This window comes from Bombus vosnesenskii, unplaced genomic scaffold (assembly GCF_011952255.1).
Source record: "Bombus vosnesenskii isolate JDL3184/JDL3185 unplaced genomic scaffold, Bvos_JDL3184-5_v1.1 scf7180000013319, whole genome shotgun sequence".
Taxonomy (NCBI): domain Eukaryota; kingdom Metazoa; phylum Arthropoda; class Insecta; order Hymenoptera; family Apidae; genus Bombus; species Bombus vosnesenskii.
In genome coordinates this window covers 681,521-700,603 of record NW_022882964.1, presented here as the reverse complement: position 1 = coordinate 700,603, position 19,083 = coordinate 681,521, and the positions used below count along the sequence as shown (strand labels likewise).

General features: G+C 38.5%; 1 protein-coding gene across 1 annotated transcript; it reads right to left on the bottom strand.

Annotated features, from left to right (window-relative positions):
• Nucleotides 1-161: 161 nt before the first annotated feature.
• Nucleotides 162-18,503, bottom strand: LOC117235781 (protein bark beetle). The gene is made up of 27 exons (XM_033498115.1): nucleotides 16,792-18,503; nucleotides 12,275-12,444; nucleotides 11,986-12,179; nucleotides 11,732-11,906; nucleotides 11,273-11,442; nucleotides 10,943-11,181; nucleotides 10,611-10,860; nucleotides 10,135-10,520; nucleotides 9,314-9,966; nucleotides 8,770-9,226; nucleotides 8,231-8,621; nucleotides 7,722-8,149; nucleotides 7,398-7,643; nucleotides 6,395-7,335; nucleotides 5,845-6,308; nucleotides 5,554-5,750; nucleotides 5,030-5,428; nucleotides 4,672-4,949; nucleotides 4,349-4,602; nucleotides 4,044-4,255; nucleotides 3,834-3,958; nucleotides 3,539-3,769; nucleotides 3,334-3,459; nucleotides 3,002-3,260; nucleotides 2,714-2,915; nucleotides 2,399-2,646; nucleotides 162-2,317 (listed from the first exon to the last, which is right to left on the bottom strand). The coding sequence occupies exons 1-27, from the start codon at nucleotides 17,107-17,109 to the stop codon at nucleotides 1,526-1,528; spliced, it is 8,805 nt and encodes a 2,934-aa protein (XP_033354006.1). The 5' UTR covers nucleotides 17,110-18,503; the 3' UTR covers nucleotides 162-1,525.
• Nucleotides 18,504-19,083: the final 580 nt, after the last annotated feature.

The following is a 19,083-nucleotide window of genomic DNA, read 5'->3' as shown; positions in this document are numbered from 1 at the left end:
TTAAAATAGTCTTCCATAATTTATTCGTCAACCCTTTCATTATATCGTGTAATATATTGTATACACAGTCCAAGATATCTATTTAATTGTAACGTATATAAAAAAAAAGTAAAATCCATTCTTTTTGTTTCGATTTTTCTTATAATGTGATAATAAAACCATTTAATCGAATGCATCTTGTTTATTAGTACTGTCGTGACCAATCTTCAATATACAAATTATTAAATTACAAATATTTTATAATTTAAACGAACGTACTATTACTTCCTGAAAAAGTGCGTCAAAAATATTTTGCACGTAAATCGACGCGTATTCTTGCTTCCTTAAATAATGTCTTAATCTTTCTTCTTTGGAAGAATAAAGTTACATAGTACACCTTTGTTTGTTGAGCTACTATTCACCGATAAAACTTATACGTAAAATCTCTATGATTCTCTTACAATTAACGATATAAAAAAATACGAATAACGGAGTGTCTTAAGTCGATTCAGTGAAAGACATCTTTTGTGCGATGTCTGTTGTATTTATATATTATATATATACGCCAAATAAGGCACGGCTATAATGATCTTACGCGTACGGACGGATAATCTGTTGCTCGATAAAATTCTTACGAAGGCGTTTGGTGAGATCACCTACACTATAAGGAAAACTATATCTATTAAATGATTCTCGTGTTGATTAAAAACGTATATATGTATAGATGTAGTATTCCTTAATGTATAACTCGCTTATGCGATAAGAACCATCAGTACATTAACGAGACTAAAACGCAATTTATACTCGGACGAGTTATCTATCACAACGTCGGCACGTGAGTTCCTCTCATCGTGCTAATATAATAAAGTATACTCTCTTCAACGTGTTTGGCAGTGTAATACCATGCATTTGTGACGTGTTTTCATATTTTTCACTTTTACGTCGCGTTTCCCAATCTTAGTGTAATTCCAAAGAGAAGTATTATAGAAACTATTTTACATGTGCGCTTCGCGTGCCTGTAGATGACTCTTTAAATTATCCCAATAGCGAACTATCGCTCATATCGTTGTATCATTCGCTCTTTGTACACGATGTATAATAAAAAGTTTCATTTTAGTCATTACATTAGTGAATATACTATGCATTACGTACTACGTAATTAGGTACAACTTGGGATTGTGCGCAAGTGCATCTTGTATAAAATGTAAAACAAGCTCCTTCTTATTCATCCGTTAACATCTATTAAATTAAGAGCCACCCGAATACTGAGATCTCAGCTACAAGAAGATAGCAGACGTAAAATATTTTTCTTCGAAAAAATGACAGCGTTCTGTCGTGTCTTTCTTCTTGAGTTCAAATAGCTTAAGTATTAAATTCGGTGGGCTGAGTAATAATAATCAATTTCCACCTAGAAGTCCTTTCTTCGTGTTTCACGTGATAAAAATTATACTCTGCCAGCGGATACATTCCTGGCAGTATTCCTTTTTAACATTTACAATACCTACATAATTCAATGAACGAAGCAATTTCACTTCCCATTAACAATTTACATTGCCGTTTCCAAGGGCTGACTTTTGCTTCGCGCCCCAGCTGACAGTTGCGTCAATTCCGTCGGCTCGTTTGCCAAAAACACATCCAAATTAGTCTCCAGCAAGGCTTCGCTTTTCGAACGTAAAGGCTTTTCTTCTCCTGTATCCAAATTAGTTTCTAACAATGCTTCGCTTCGAGGCCTCTCTTCGTGATAATGATAAGGATGAGGCGGTATCGGAGGATTAAAGTTTGGAGCATACTCTGGTACAGGCTCCGATATCTGACTCGGTGTGAACGTTGCGTTATCGTAACTGCGTTTTGAATCGTAATCCATTGTACTGTATGACGCTGATCCGTCGATATCGCGTTTCAATTCGCTGATAGAGTCGGTCAAGGCAAGACTCGAATTTAGTGGAAGGGTAGAGGTATTATGAAGGTAAGAACTCTCATTGGTAGCATCGACGACTGGAGTTTCATCAGCGGTGGTTTCTGTGATGGATTCAACGGGCCAGTCGTTGGTGGTTCTTGAAGCGAACGTGGAATGATTTCTAAAACCTTCGTTGCGATATGTCAAATCAAAGACCGGATTGTCCCCGCTTTGCGGAGCGCCGTACTTTTGAACAGCTCCTTTGAAATCGCTAGTGCTGGGGGAATATCTTGGATTATGCGCTTCGTACACATCGTAGCTTTGATTGTCTTCCATGGATGAGTTTAATTGAGATTTGTCCATTGAATCTATACTACCACCATTTAACATTCTTCTATAATCTAGCGATTTCGAGTTCAAAGTATCTGTAGAGTGTTTTGTCTGAAATGAATATTTGCGTAATGATAATTGTGCGCTACGACAGAGAGGTGGAAGAATTGCTTGAAACAGAAGAATATTTACCGCGATAGGTTTGCGTCTGTATGCCAGTTCAGTGAAACCAGAGGTGGAGCCGACTGATCGCAAAGAATGCAAAGATTGTCTGATTGAATTCCGTCTCTCTAGCCTTTCGAGGTTCCTCCTTTTTGACTTGGATATCCACAGTGCGATAGCAGCCGTTAATAACGCTAGGGCTACGCCAGCTGCTCCTAACACAGCCACTGCAACTATGTCTTTTCTCCAAGATAGCGGATCGATATTTACTTTAGGATCTGGAATTAAAAAAAAAAAAGATATATATATCCTTTTTCCTAGAATTATATGTATAGTAAAATTTACCAATTTCACAAATGAAAGGACTTGGCTGAGCACAGTAGTCAATTTCGATAGTCTGATATATGAAAGTGGTGCACTTATCCACACGATCTAATTGTTGTACCCAGGCACGATCGGAATAATCGTATCCAACTTGTTGTTTTCGCAGAAATTGCCAAACTTCCAGATAATTGCCCATAATGAACGGCATGGACGCGTTCACAGACTAACGGCATTGGAACAAATTTCATTAAACGAGCCTATAAATCAGGTAATTAGACATGCTAAGAGTTCCAGCGATCGATGACTCACTCTACAGAATTCTCGAGCGCTAAAAAAATCCATGGGAGCACCAATGTATATGTAGCATGTATCGCCCACTAAATCCCATGCTGGTGGACATTTGCCATTTAAGACTGACTGATTGCTCATATGGAAAGGTTGATAGTCAACTTGTAACAGCTCCGGAGAATCTCCCCTGTCTCTGATTCTACCAGCAACAGCTAGGGTTTCGTTATATCCCCACCAATTGTGTCGTGCATCTATGTGGGACCTCCACATTTCTAACTGTCTGTATAATTAAAAATTATATGATTAACATTCTATGCATCTAGTTATAAAACGATATTTAGTATTACGCATACTGTGATCTATTCATCGTAAGCATTTCGTAATCGTTGTCTGGATTAAAGAAAACGTTATCCACGTATTGTTGGCCAGGGGTTCCTGCAACTATCGTGCTACGGCCATCACGGTCCACTGCGTAATTTCTGAAATAATTTTTCATAGAATTTACGAATGAAATTTTTTGTTGTTTGAAATATCGGATGTTGAAGAAGAGCCGCGTACTTATAGAAACCATTGTGAGATGTGCTTTGATAGATAGGTAAACGAACTCCCTCGAATCCAGAGATTTCCAAGAGATGCGCACCAAGATTGGCATGCAAATAATTCAGAGTCATATTGCTGACTACTTGTTTCAGGACAATGTTATTATCATAGAGAGCATTGTTCTTTGTAAAATAGTTTCTGAATATAATAACTTCTTGATAGGGACTGCTTTGTCGACCTTCCACGTATCTGAAAAATATTCGATTAACCTTTCTGTTCGCTAGCGTCACTGGAGATGTTCCTTCTTACATACAGAGCAGGTTTGTTGAAATTTTCTGCAAAAAGATTATTATGAATCCATCCTTCCAATGAAGTGGCAGAGCCCCTGGAATCGGCTCGAATCGAAAGACCGCCTTGGTTTTGTCGAACAACGTTATTCTATGATATCGAACATAATATGTTTAAAAAGACACGCACATTTTAAGTAATCAAAAGATACTTTAACAAATATTGGAATGCTTACTCTGAAGTACAAAGATTGAGTATTTTGGACATCCAACCATACAGCTGACTTGCAGGTTGAAAAATTACCATACAGTTTCTCGCAATTATTCGTGAATTGATTACGTTCAAGGGTCATTATAGCATTCACTTCGCCAGCACTAGCGTATTTAATCGCTCCTTCGCGGCAGTTAGTTATCACAGAATAGGAAATGTTATGTTGCACATCACGATCTGAACAGTGAAAAAAAATATGTATATATATATATAGAAAGAAGAGTATGACATCGATATACCATATTCGAGTTACGTAATAATTTTCCTTACTGAATCCAATAGCAGAGATTGGTAGAGTGACTACTTCTGCAATAAATCCATGTACGTTGCTTGCACCATTGGCGAATAATCTTATACTAAGGCTTGGCCCCTGAGTTCTGAATAATTTCTTTTCATCGAGACTATTAGCTTCCAAGTGGCCTATCCTTTTGGCAGTGATATTATAAATGTCTCCATCGTATAAAGTAATGCTATCAGTTCGGCCCGGTTTTCCAGTGGAATTAAACAAATTAAATTGCAAAAGCCTAAAACGATGTAAATTAAATTTGATACAATTAAAGAAGGATAGATATTCTATTGGGAAAAGTGGATACCTAAATCCAAAAGGTTTTGCCCTGTAAGCACTGCGAAAGATCTTAACGCAATTCACAGGATGATTGTCGTATTTGTAATAAACTATAACTCGTTCCTCCAGTGTAATTTCTTTAGTAGTATCGCAAATATCGATCATGCTGAACAAATGATAAGGAATACTAAGATCTTTAATTGGAGTGAACGAACTTTCATCCGCTTCGCGACCTTCGCCCGTTATTGACAGTAAATTCACACCATTTCCAAGCACGTTGTCGATAACGTTGAATAATAATTCGACCTACAAGATTGACAAATGTATCGATAAAATAATAAAAAGACCTAGTCAATAATAAAAGAGCAACATTATCCGATACGAACTGTATGGGTCGGCGATATCACGTTAATGCCGTGATAAGCGCTATGAGTTATGTTAACGTGCGTTATCGTCGGAGATTTCATAATCGTTTGCAGGGCAGCTGATTTCTCAAAATGCAAAATACCAGCACCGACGATCTTAATGTATCTTAACACCGACTCGACGCGTCTTACTGTTTCGTGAGTCACGACATCGTGAATACGATGTTCGTACAAGTGACGCTCGAATTCGCTGTTGGCAATCCGTATTCCGCCCCAATAGTCATGCGAATCGTCCAGATTACGTTTCCCACAATTTATGAAGACGAACTGACTGTCCCATGGGCATTCGTGCCGGTGCCCGTATAATTGGCCGTTCAGTCTAATTTGACAATCTTCCAATTTCACTTCTTTCCCGGTACACTGAAATATTATACATTAAAATATCCAGTATGTGTGTATGTTAAGAGAAATACGAGATTAACGAATACAACACTCAAAACAGACAACGATCATCAAATCGCTTTAAACGGTGTACTTTTATTTACCTGCAATGGTTCAGGCCAAGACCAAACGCGTATTAAAGAACCAGGATGAAGTTCGTATCTACGATCATAGGATACATAGACATTAAGCGAGTCGTGGCCCAACTGTCGACAGGCTACTTGTGCGTTTCTTTCAGTAAATCTAGTGTCGCACAAGGGTATCCACTGTAAGGTTGTTCTATTGAAGAATTCCAAGAATCCTGTATGAATATAATAAAATGAATATCCCAGCTTGGATAAAAAAAAATGAATATATATTTATTGTATCGCTATATATGTTTAAAAAAGTTTTACCTTCGTTGTACAGGGACGAACATCGTCCATCTTTACAAAGACGGATAGTTTCATCCGACACGGAAATTATATTTCCACTTTTCCTTAACTTTGCGTTCGTAGAGTCACTAACGTCTTCGCGTTCCATCGGTTTCATTATTATCTCATGACCAGGTGCACCTACAGCTTTCAATGTACCAAGAACAAGAATCCCAACGTTGGGTGCAAATTCCATAACAACATCCGGATAAACGTGCAATGTGGCTTCTGGCATGATCGTGATATCAGATTTTACAACGTAAGGCTTGTCTCTGGAATGAATGGATAGATTTTCTACTATGCGTCCACCTAAATTATCTAGATCTATTTCCTTTCCGATCTGCCAGGATGCAGACACCGAAGAATCAAAAGAATCGCTGGTCAAGAAAGGTCGGTAGTTGGCAACTGCGTGATCATTCCAGTCATCAAAATCGAAAATACTTTGTCTGTGAATAACGAATATTTGCATGAGATATAATGAGACGATTAAATTAATCATAGATTAACGTTTGTTATATGGATAAATTAATACCTGATTTTAGTATCGTTATCAGTTCCCCACCAATTCTCCGACACATCGACTTCATTGTTAATTTTAGCTGTTCTAATGCCAGCCAATAATTCATAGTCCAAAGAATTATCGCCAAATAAATTTCTGTTTATTTGCACTTTCTGTATACCATGAAACCCAACAACGTAACTAGGACTATCGTCTGTACGACGTGGTCCCATACCAGCTGGATCATAGGTGTTTCGTTTGACTTCGTTGTTATAAAAACGCGCATCGACGTTTCCCAAAATTTCTGATTGGCTGTCCGCCTTGAATTCTACCATATAGCCTCCAGTATTGCTCTCGATATAATTGTTGTTAATCTGCATCTTTTTCTCCATTCCTTGAATGGAAATCAAACCAGTTTTACATTGATTTCCCTCGAATCTATTATTGGACATATTCAAGGTGGCATAGTGGCCGTCGACTACAAAGCCAAACTGCTCGTTGTTTCGCCAGGTATTGTTATCAAAATATAAAGTGTGCGTGAAATTCTCGTTATACTGCCACACATCAGGCAAAATCACTTCAAAGCCACCCCTTCTGTTTCTTTCGATCGTACTATCTTGCATTATCCAATGGAAAAGATTATTCGAATGTCTTGCATCGCGACTGAATTGGTATATTCCTTTGCCATTGTCTGTGATCAAGCTGTCGTTAATGTGAATCGCAATTTCAGACATATTCGTCTGGTAAATGTTCCAGTAAGGTGAATGTACGTAAATAGCTTGCTCCTGGTTGTGAGAAATCTCACAAGCGACCAATTGTATAGTTTCGTTTGCCTTTCGAAGAAAATGATCGCCAATTTCATCCAGATACCGATTGTAAAATGACGCGAGTATACCTTTCTTGTTGTTCTTGATTTTGGACTTGGTTACTAGCAACTTTGGGATGGGGCCTCTTACGATTTTGTTTCGTACATCCTGTAAATGATATTTTATATATCCTCGATACTGTAAACGTTTGAATATTCTAATCCCCATACCTGTATCGGAGCTTGAAGAGCTGTGAGAACTACAACAGCCCCTCCAAGTGCGTTGGTGCCGCTATCGTATTCTAAAATCACAGCGTAAGAGGTCGATGTTGCAGGAAATATTGCCAAATCGCGTTTCAAGTTCCAACTTTCCCGACTAGGATCGACATATTGCGAATCATGTAGAACGATCTGTTCCGTACTACGATTTTCGATGGGATTTAAAAGTTGAATACCGATAACGTATCCTGGAGTGCACTGTAGAATCAGAGAAGTATTTTTTAATTATTTCTTTGTAAAAACAGAAAGGAACGTCAATTCTTTCGATACGCTTACTTTAATGGCAATACGTTGTCGAATAGGATCACCGGTAACTTTGACAGTTATCATATATTTAGTTTCCTCGTTAGACAATTCAATGTCTCTCATGTTATACGGTATGACTACTGGATTATACGACGAATCAATTAAATCCGGCATACGTAGGAACCACCCAGCGAATTCTCTTTGTTGAACTGCAGAAAGGGCAGGATTGTGCCTTATCCCCGCGACTTTATTGTTCTCAATCCGAGAATTGACGATTTCCATTCCCAATTGTTTGAAACTGATCCCACTGCCCCCGTTTTGCGAGAAATCGCTGTTCTTCACAGTGTTTACAGCATCCACCGAGTATATATCCGAATATAAAATTCCTAGACCGTCTTGCAGATTGTCAATTATTCTAACACTGTCCAACGAATGTCTTGCGAAATCGATTTGAAGAGCTGTGCAAATTTAATCATCTTTTATGATCGTATTTTGGAAAAATTAAAAAAAAATGTTTAAATGGTTATTATAAGACGTACCTGGCTTGAAGGAATTTGTCGTGTAGTCGAGCAGACCTGCTTTTTCTATCGTTACAAATTGAAGATCGCTTCTCAGGGCTAACGGTCCCAGTCGAAGACCCGCCCACGCAGCTTCTGAACATCTAACACCCACGTCGTTCTCGTGAGTGCAAGAATTCTCAAAATTCTGCTCTGTTTCTGCTTTACACTTCGATATATCGTTATCGTCCACGGTACATCTAACGTTACTTAAAATAATGTCTTCGTTGATACCAGCGTTTGGGATTTGTGAACGTTCCAGCAGCCAATTGTCTGGATCTAAAGTGAGACCTAATTGGTGACATACTAGTGCCGCGTCTCGGATTGTCCAACCGTAATTGCATACTGTTCCCCATTTTTCTCCTACTTTTACCTGTTAAGCATACGTAAGAATTCCATAGTGCAATTCAAAATTGTACAATTCTTTTCTTTTTTCTTGATTTTATAATTTTACGTCAATTTCCTAATGATTATAATTCCATTTGGTTCAGTGTTTAGTCAGCAATGGTAAATAATTTTACCTGCAATCTTCCTTCAAGATTCGTCTTTCCTCCAAGAAGCCTCACGGGCACGGACTCCGCTTCATTTAGTCCGCTAAATGCTTGGCTCGTAAGAGTCTCGTTGTCCGAATCCATAAGAAGTTCTTCTTTCAAAGTGAACAGGATATCGCTTGGCCTTATCCCACGAGCGTCTAACGTTCCAGCAACCATCATTCCCACAGCTGGTGGGAAACGCAAAGTGACCCCAGGGTGCAGAATCAATTTTCCACCTGGTCGCACGTTGATATCCCTCTCAACGATGTATTCCCCAGAGTTTAAAAATTCGCGACCATCCACTTCACCACCGACCAAGTTTGTACCGGGTGTAACGAATCGTGGAACGAATGTTGGATTTGAGATGATTGTGTTGGCCCCTGGATTGCTGCTATGTAACAAGTACGGCAAGTATTCGATCTTGGCGAGATTGTATCTGTCTTTTCTAAAATGAAAACGGTACGTTAAAAAGTTTATAAAATTGGACCATCGTAAAGTTTATAAAACAAATGTAAAATTAAACAGTACAAACCTATGGAATAATCTTTCGAATATCTTATTCTCTTCGGCAAATCCAAGCCAATTATAAGTACAATTTATAATCTTACTCTGATCTTCTAAATGAGAGCCAATTTCGTATCGTGATTCGGGATTATGTAAAATATTACGGAAAACCTCGACGTTGCTCGATGAAACAACGACTACAGCCGCGACTCTGGAACGCGGAATTAATCTGGATCTCACAGTATTCCTACTGTCGAACAGCTCTCGGACACGATTGTCACGCAAAAAATTTCTAGTGAACAATAATCTCTGTACATCGCTGTAGGGTGAAAGACCGATGCTGACTACAAAGGCACCGCGATTATTGTAAAATTCGTTGTGTCTGACAACGATGTCCGCGGACAAGATGTTAAATTCCTCATAGAGAGGATTCTTGATTAGTATACAACCACTAGACTGCTCTCTGAAATAATTGTATTCTATCGTTGCTTTTAAATTGAGAGCAGGACTCAATTTGATCCCAAATTTTGTATTCTGTACGAAAGAATTGTGGCCAATTTGAAGTTTCAATAATCCTTCGTCGTGTCTCCAACTAGATCCTATTTGCACCGCAGTCTCAGAACTACTGTTGAACCAATTACCCGTCACGTTCACGTACGAATTGCCGGTTGCATTACCAACCTATAAATAATACGAACGTTAACTGTGATTTCTTTTTTTAATCGACTTTGTCTTTTTCGTAGGTTCATGCAGCCATCCACATTAATGGAATTGCTATTCTTCGAATTATAAGAGGAGCTTCGATAAAAATCTACTTCTGCTAATTCATTTTTCTTAGAATATACTCACTAGGATGCCAATATCTTTGTTGCGAAATATCTGCGAATATTCGACTACGGTAGTCTGATTAAAATAGACGTATTCGGTAGTGGAACTGTCGTTAAACCACGCTGCAAAACCGTAGCCCTGATTGGAGGAAATACTTGTCCGAGACACATTGCGATTTCCTCCGGTAAGGGTAATGTTCACGCCGTCTCCCGTATTAAAAGATATGCGACTGCTCGTAATATTCACATCCGCAGCGCCGCCCAACACATGCACGCCGGCTAGATATTTATTGCTGGATACAGAGGTTTCGTGGACGTGCAAGGCTGATCGTAGTTTCTCTACCGCGATTCCTCTTCCATTGTTACCGGCTACGATACTTCCAGTCACGTTTAGATCGTAGGTCTTTTCTGGAATAGAATCGGAGATACAGAGATTAGAGGTGGAAAGATTGGAAATATAGAAAGTTAAGATGAAATTTAAATGATTTGCGAGCTTACTATAACCAGAAGACAGTCGCACGAAAACGATAGTATTCGTACGTGGTTCGGCGACGAATTTTACATACAAATTCTGTCGAGTTGTAGCCACACTCTGAGGTAACGTGCCATTTTTTACTCTCACTCTAGCTAGCAATTTTTCCGCTTCGCCTATACCATCGTATACTTCTATCATAGCACTGTTATTTCTGTCAGTCTTCATTTGCAAAAAGTGCATAGTCAACACGTGTCCTGGTCTTGTGAAGATGTGCTAAAATTAACGTTACACCAGACATGACACTCTCTTCGTATCTTCTATGACTATTTGTACGATAATTTATAAATTCGTTTACTTGTGGGCAACGTTTTATGTTAGGTGCATATTTGCTCTGTTCCATGGATATAATAACAGGAAACGTTTGACTGGCCGTAGTTGGAAATGTACACAAATCGAACACCTCTGTACGATCTAATTTGTCATCGGGTCGTTCGTCGAAATGAACGTATTTGACTCCATCGGCTCCGTTATCTAATATACTGCAATCATTGATGCGTGCCATTCCCGACGAACTATTCACGTAAATTCCATATCCTACGAATGTAATCGTTGATTAGTAATATAAAAATTAACGACCAAGTGGAATTGGAATAGTTCTATCGGACGAGATTAGAAATAACGTTACCTCTGTTGTTTTGAATGGTACTATTGTTGATTATGACAGGGCCATCCGGCGTAGTGACATTAATGCCGGTAAAGGCAGCATGAATAACCGAAATCGAATCCATTTGCGGTGGAACACCCTCGACATCGATCGCTGCCGTAACATTATATTCCCGACCTGTTCCTGCATGCCTTTTAAACAGAAACAACGTTACTAAATGTCGTTCATTAGCTTCGATCGTCGAGACATAACGCTCGTCTCCGATATTTAATTTTAGAGAAATCGTGATCGATCCAACAGATTTTCATAATTCGCGGTACGATCACCAATCTCTGTTTCCTAGCATCGTCCAATTTTAAGGCCATATAATTAGCTATAATTCAAAGGCCAAAATTCATCTGAATTTGTTTTCCAAATTTCGAGCTATGAAAACGATCTATATTTTACTTAATTAGTACGACTAAACTATGAAACGCTTACTCGATCACAACGTTCCGTAGAATCGACTTCGATCTCCGCACGTAAAGCGTATTTTCTTGGATCAGTGGTCGATCGTACAACGCTTCTTCGAAACGAATGCCTCTCCAATGTTTAATCGCTTTCGTGGCTCCATCGTGGCGCGGTAAACACGATATTCCAAGATCGGGATGATAATCTGAAAATCGTACGGTGTTGGTGATCTTTCACGGACGCTACAACTACGTGTACGTTTACAGGTTCGGTTAAAACTGTACCACAAACACCGCCACCGAGCTGCCTTTCGGACCATCTCTCGCAGCTTGTTAAAGAGGACTCGGTGCCTCTGCAACCTGGTTGTTCGTAAAGCAATCGTGGCTTCGCTGGCCATTGTCTATCCATCCACGACCACCATCTTCCACCTTGGAAACCAAGCTGCCTGCATGCTGTTTCCAGATCAGCCCTTGTCCAGCTACGCATTAACGTATCAATTTAATTAACGTGCTAAGAAGGCATAGATATATAAATGCTACGCGAATTACGTTTACGCAAACTGAGTTTACTTACTTTCGCGAATTCGTGCACACAGCTCTCCAGTCGCCACGATGTAAAAGTTCTAATCTACCTTCGTACGGAGTTGGTCCATCGACCAGTCGTATCGAAGGCGGTGCTTCGATAGGATGAACTTGATTATTCGCTTCTACTCCGGTTAATAAAATTGGAGCTTGTGGTTCACCCTTAATCACAAATCATACACGAACTATGAATAAGTATCGATCGAATTGATATTTACACGTACAACGTATCGGTACGGTATTTAAGGCCCGATATCGAGTACTTTAAATTTTCAATTCGCTACGACTTTGGCTGTACGATGTTTGATTGATATTCTACGTTCGATATTCGACGTCGAGTACGGTGGAACATCGTTTACCCCCTTTAAGTCCCTACTACCCTTACGGTTCGTGTAATAGGGATTCCTCCTAGTAGCTATCGTTCTTCGTTCGAATTTCTATAAATGCATTTCTTAGAATTCGCCGATACACCATGGTGATACACCACGTTCGCTATGCCACGCGGTATTTAACATTCGACGTTAATGGTAATCTCGGTAATTTTAATGGTAATCTTCTCTTGGTAATTTTATTTGTTAGACGATCGACTGGCGAAACTTTTCAAATTCTCCGTTCCAACAAGTATTGGGATGACGAATGGGTGAAGATTCTGTCAGAGATAGATAGAGAGAAGCCTCGTAGCCTTCGCTATAGTCGTGGATCGTAGACTACAAATAAATGTCCATTCTCTGAGCAATTAATCACGAAGTTACGAGTTGATACGTAGTCGAGAATGGTTGGTGCACGCGCACAAGGTGAAGGGAAGGTCTCGTCTGAGTTGGAACGTAAGAGGATTAGCGAGGTCGTAGGTTAACAGTTCAGGCCAAGAACCGCTGTTTGATCCGTGACCTAAGACGCGTCGCGTGGTGGAGGCGGCATAGCGTACAGAGTTGATTCGCTCGTCCGTGCTTTTTTCACATCGTGTGCTCGCCATTCCGTGTCTCGTTCTTTGATCGACCTATTAGAGCTACCTCTTCCTCGCAACAGCTTTTGCCGGCTGCCCTCGCGGAACCGCCACGATCAGAAATCCGGTGTAAATGGATTACTTCCACTCGTTTTCTCTTAACCCCGGTTAGAGAGCCTCGTTTCTACATGGCCGGTGAACAACTCCACCTACCAGCCTTTGAATGCCTATCGGATGTTCGTCACGCGAGTCTACGCTATAATTAGAAACGGCGACAATCTTCTCCACTTTCGGTGTAATCCTTCGTGCACGAAAAAATATAGAATTTAATTTGGAATGATATTTTTTTATTATTAAATATAGAATTTAGTTTAATGTACGAAGGTTCCCCATATATCCCAACGGTGTTTCTCGTCAGAGTGTTTAGGTAACAGATTTTAGAGGCGATAGAGGTCTATGAACGAGGTAGCAAATTAGCTGTCTTAAATAGATACACCTGGAACAATGTGGAAAAAAGATAAAGGACTAATGCGGAAAATCAGCTAAAAGCGGACAGTAGACGAATCCTTGGGAAAGATAAGACAGAAACATGGAATAAAATCTTGATTTCAGCCAGTTGAGAGAAATTGAAAGATACAACAATCCATAGAATGCGTATAATATGTAAAAGTATATCTGATACATCTAATAAAAATAACAAGTGACAACGTAATATTTTTGTAAGAATGAATCAAACCCGGCGTCGAGTTTCTAAACAATTGTATACTCTATATAAAAAACTACAATTTCAAATTCTATGTATCAATATAAGACGCAAATAGCGTAAACTGTAATTCGGCTTTTTCGCATTAGGAAAGAAATTTGAAACAGCAGGGACTCCTCTATTAGAAATTGTTTGAACGTGAACTTTTTAAGATATCTTTTAATGCAAATCATTGGCGGTTCTTGTATCGAGCCATCATGGGCGCAAAATATCCAAAACGTAGTTTATAACGCTCAATAGGTAAACCCAAATTTCTGTCTGTTTTAATCGTATTTTTTCTTTTTCTTTTTTTTTTTTTTTTTTCGAAAGTATGAATTCGCATAAAAATTCGCAGTCTGGCAGTAGATCCGTATAGGTATTAAATATTTATCTCATAGAACTAATTTCAGTGTCTACCGAAACCATCCTCGAAGCCCTATCTAGATGCTTATCTCTCGAAAAAGACAAAAAATTCAAAAAGAAGATAAGATACCTAATCAGATTGGAAACGAGTCTCTTTCAACGGGAAAGTATTCGTTCCCGGACTACCGGAATATTAATAATATCCATTCTGTGCAACAGCCTGTGTACGCATATTCCCAACGAGTGGTCACAACGAGCTCGATCTGTGCGTTGCCGCTACGTGATGCGAATAAACTAACAATCAGCTCAGCTCGCGTGTTTCTGGAATTTCCGGTCATTCAGAGTCCTTTGACAGAGACATTCTATCCCCTCGTCTCAATTCCCTTTTCCGTGCTTTTTTCTTTCACCGAAAGCTAGCTTCGCCGCAGTTTTCGTATTTTTTGCCCTCCAATATCACTCTAGTTGGTGGCAATCAAGCAGATTTTTAATATTCTAAGAGAAACTGTCGTAGTTTCTTTAAACTTAGCTTGAACTAACGTTAAACTATGCCCAGTATATTAAAAAAAAAAAAAATAATTACAAGATTCTTAATTTTCTTTCGCATCGGTCAATTTTCCTTTCAAAGTTCTTAGATATAATATTATATTCAATAATTTGAAAGTACACGATAAGAAATAAATTTAAATAAATTTCAAATAAATTTAAATCTGAAATAAACGAAAGAATATCGAGAAGAAGTTTGGATATGTCTGACTGTGAATCGATATCGTGCTCCTCTTCTACGATCCGTTCGGTTTTGCGTTTTAACTTTACTTTCACGTTTGTCCCCCGGAACGACGAACAGTTACACCGTTAATTATTCCTCGTTATTTGTAAATCGTGAAACCTTCTACCGACAACCGTTGCTCTTCCGGAAAGGAGCCAAAAGAAGCAACGTTCGAACGAACCGGAGCTAAGTAGCGCGTAACAAGAGGCGAAACGATCTTAAGGGGTATTCGAGAGTCAAGCGGGTTCTAATTGTACCGGAAAGACAAATTTAAAGCTTATACGTATAGAATTACCACGGGAACCTATTCCTCGGGGATAAGATTTCCTTATACGAAGGCGTATAATGCAACTCTTAAAAGAAAAATCGACATGTCTCGTATTACCGATTGCCAATCTATCAGACGTAATAAATTCTTCATTCAGGGATCTCTATATTTTTACGCGTTGTTTCGTTTCCGTTACGTCGGGTGTGTTATATCTGCAGATTTTCTCTATTTTTCGTTTCTATATAACCGTCTTTGTCGATTCCTCTTTTGATTCCATAATAATAATAGCAATTGTAGTAGTTTACGAATAGAAGACTTCACGATGGATTAACGATACTTTCCATTAAACGTTAAGAGTAGTAAATTAATTCTTACAATTTGTCTACAAGTGTTACACAATTCGCGGTGAAGATCAAAGTCTGAAAAAGACAAAAATCTTTTTAGCAAAGTTTATATCGCTTTAATTTATGAAAGTAAAAGATATAATTCTATGTTTCGTTTTTTAAAAAAATCGATAGACAAAGATATCGTACGATTATTTAATAAAAGAGATACGTAAAAATGAATAACTAGCGTTTACGTGGTATACGTCTTCTGTGAATCTGAATCATCGGTATGTAGGCTGATGTATGAAAAACGTAGCTGTAGCTTCTTATCGCTTATCAATTCCATAGTATCGATTCCGAGTAACTTTACGTTTATCTTGGTTTAGTCAGGGAATGTTACAATCACGAAGAAACATTATTATTGAGAGAGAGAGAGAGAGAGAAGCAGGGTACCAATTACAAGAATAAGTTCTCAGAGGATCGTAAAGACGGGCTTTCTTGCTTGTTATGGCGAAATCTAACTGGAAGTATAGTCGTAAAATTTTCTGGGAATTTGAATTATTGCCATCCGTCACTTCTGGCATGTTCGTAACAACACCAGTAACACGTGCACAATCGTATGTCTAGATGACTCACGTTCATTCAACGTTAGTTTATTCATATCTACATGAACGTTTAGAACGGTGGTTCGCGTTCTTATTTCTAATTAATTCATTTTTTTTTTTTTGTAATCTCTGCAATTTATTCGCTTAAGTTACCTTATAACACTTCCCTCCTTTCCTTTTCTCGCGGAAATTTATTCCGTTCTGTCGGTAACTTTTATATGAAGATTGTTAATCGGCAAACGTCGATGTTTATCCTACTATCCAAGTATTTTTATTATACTCCCTTACATTTTCTAAAATATTTTATTCGTATCTCAACAAGATTTGCATTTCAATAAGATCGAAACGAATAATCACGCGTACCAAGAGGAAATTTTTTCGTCCAAAGTACGCGAGGAAATATCTTTTAACGCTAAAAAAATATAACTGGGACGAAAATGGCCGAATGAACGTAGCAGGGATAAACTTAGTATTGTACCGTTTTTTTAAGTATTACCTTTGCAGTTATGATACCACGAACCGTGATTCCGATCATGGGACCAAACCGGATCTCTACCCCCGGTTCTATCACTAGCTCGCCCTCGCGTTCCACGAACAAATCTTCGCGCACCAGATAAGGGCTCTTCGATCTTTCCAATAATCTCTGGCCTCGGACGATATGACCACCGTGCAACTCCGACAAACCACCATTGGCATTGCTATTGCTCGCGTTGATGAAAGTTGGCTCGGTATAATAAATAGAAGATTGATCGTAGCCTTCGTCCGACTGTCCGTAAACAGTCAGAAATGTCAGTAGCAAACACAGAATACGCATTTTCTTTCGCGTATGCACTTTCAGGAGTCTTTCTTTTTAATTATAATTTGAATTTTTTTTTTTTTTAACGATACTTTACTTATAATTTCACTTTGTAATAGTCACTATCGCTAATTTTATGAACGACAGCAGTTCCTGAACTTCTATATTCTTCGGTGTTTCGTTTAGAAACTTCGTTACACCTTGATGACACTTGTTGCGACATTTCGATAAATAGACATCCCCCGGTTTTTAAAAAGAGATTACGATATACATATATATTTATCGAATAGAATAATACGCTATTCCCAAAGAATATAGGAATTTTCTACGTTTGGCACAGATTCCGTTTTATAGATGTTCGTTATTTATCACGATACTAGGATGCGTCACACGATGATTCGATCCATGTAACGCGTAATCAAATTCTACTATACTTTCACTGACCGTAGTCATTACGCCGATGCCGCCGTTGATTACTATCAATATGTCATTCTCGGCGTTCGTAAAGAGCCACGACAAGGTATTACTATGTATATTACATTATGTAAGATAAATTTCCAATTGTCACTACAATCGATCACGTTCTTCGGTTATTTGGAATCTTCTTACTCATTGTATATTTCGATGTTATAAATTATCTTTAAAATTCATTGACAGAATTGATTTAATTTCATGGAAATATATTTTAATTAAGTTCATCGAAATCACGGAGTTTCGACGGACGTGCTCAGCTGAGATCTGTAAATCACGATCGAAATCGAGCACTCCAATGCCGGAACCAGTACGCAAACTCAGAAAAGTGCACTGTATTTTAAATTCGAGCGTTAACCTTTCCTCTCTCGGCGTGCTCCTTCACGCGCGAGAGATCGGAGCTCGACTGTGGCGACTCGTTTCCATCGCTGCCGTTACTCTCCCTTCATCAAACTCTTCGCCAACCACGATCAGAAAGATGCCGTTCATTCTCACGCATCCGACCAATACGATGAGAAAATCTTTTCACCACTAAATCTTCGTATATCACTTTAAGTCACACTTCACACCATGTATTTCTTAATAGACTGCTACACGATGTACGTTCGAATTTCGTTACGCTCGAAAAAACAATCGTTCAATGGTATCGTAGGATTTTCTGTGATCTATAAGGTATATGTATAACGAAACGTATGTATGTCGCGGAAAGGAGTTTCGTTGCTACGAGATAATCACCTGGCGTCACGTTGGGCGCGGTTTGACTGGCTCTCGACTCGTTATATTCCTGCTGTCTTTCCAGTAATCGCGCCTTACCTCGCGTCGTTCACTAGGCCCACTGCCCACTACCATACTTACCATAAACCACTATAGTATTATTACTACTACCACCTACGAATGTTGGAAGGTAAAGCTTGTCACGTGACACGGTGCGGTATAATACGTCACGCAGGTTGTGAAACAGGTGAGTTACTCTTGGGAGAACCTGTCTTTGTCTATGGCGTTTCGTGACTTTAAGATCCACTTGGATTCGTTGTATCTATTATATTGCCTTATTTTCTATGAATTTCGAATTGTATAAAGTTACTCGTTTGAGAGGAAACGCGAGGAAAATATAATACATACGTATATTATTTTATTAACTCAAATATATAAATATAATATACATAATATAATATATACATATTAGTTTGAATGGTAATTTTCTTAATATCTACATAATATATTATGTAAGTTGTATGAATTATTCTGTATGAATTTTAATAGTATAAAGTTTGGCTATGTCAACATATATAATTTATCTAAGGAAAAGAGCAGAGTACGATATAACCACGTATTATTTTACTAACTTGGGTACATAAATACACGCCAATTTGCAAATACATTTCGATCGATAATATCGTTAATATCTGCATCATACGTTTTATTCTGCTAGCTACGAAATATTTTACTTAGATTTCTTAACTTTCTTTACTTTCATAAGTTCTTTCGTTCAAAGCTTCATGTACAAAATATCGATCGTTT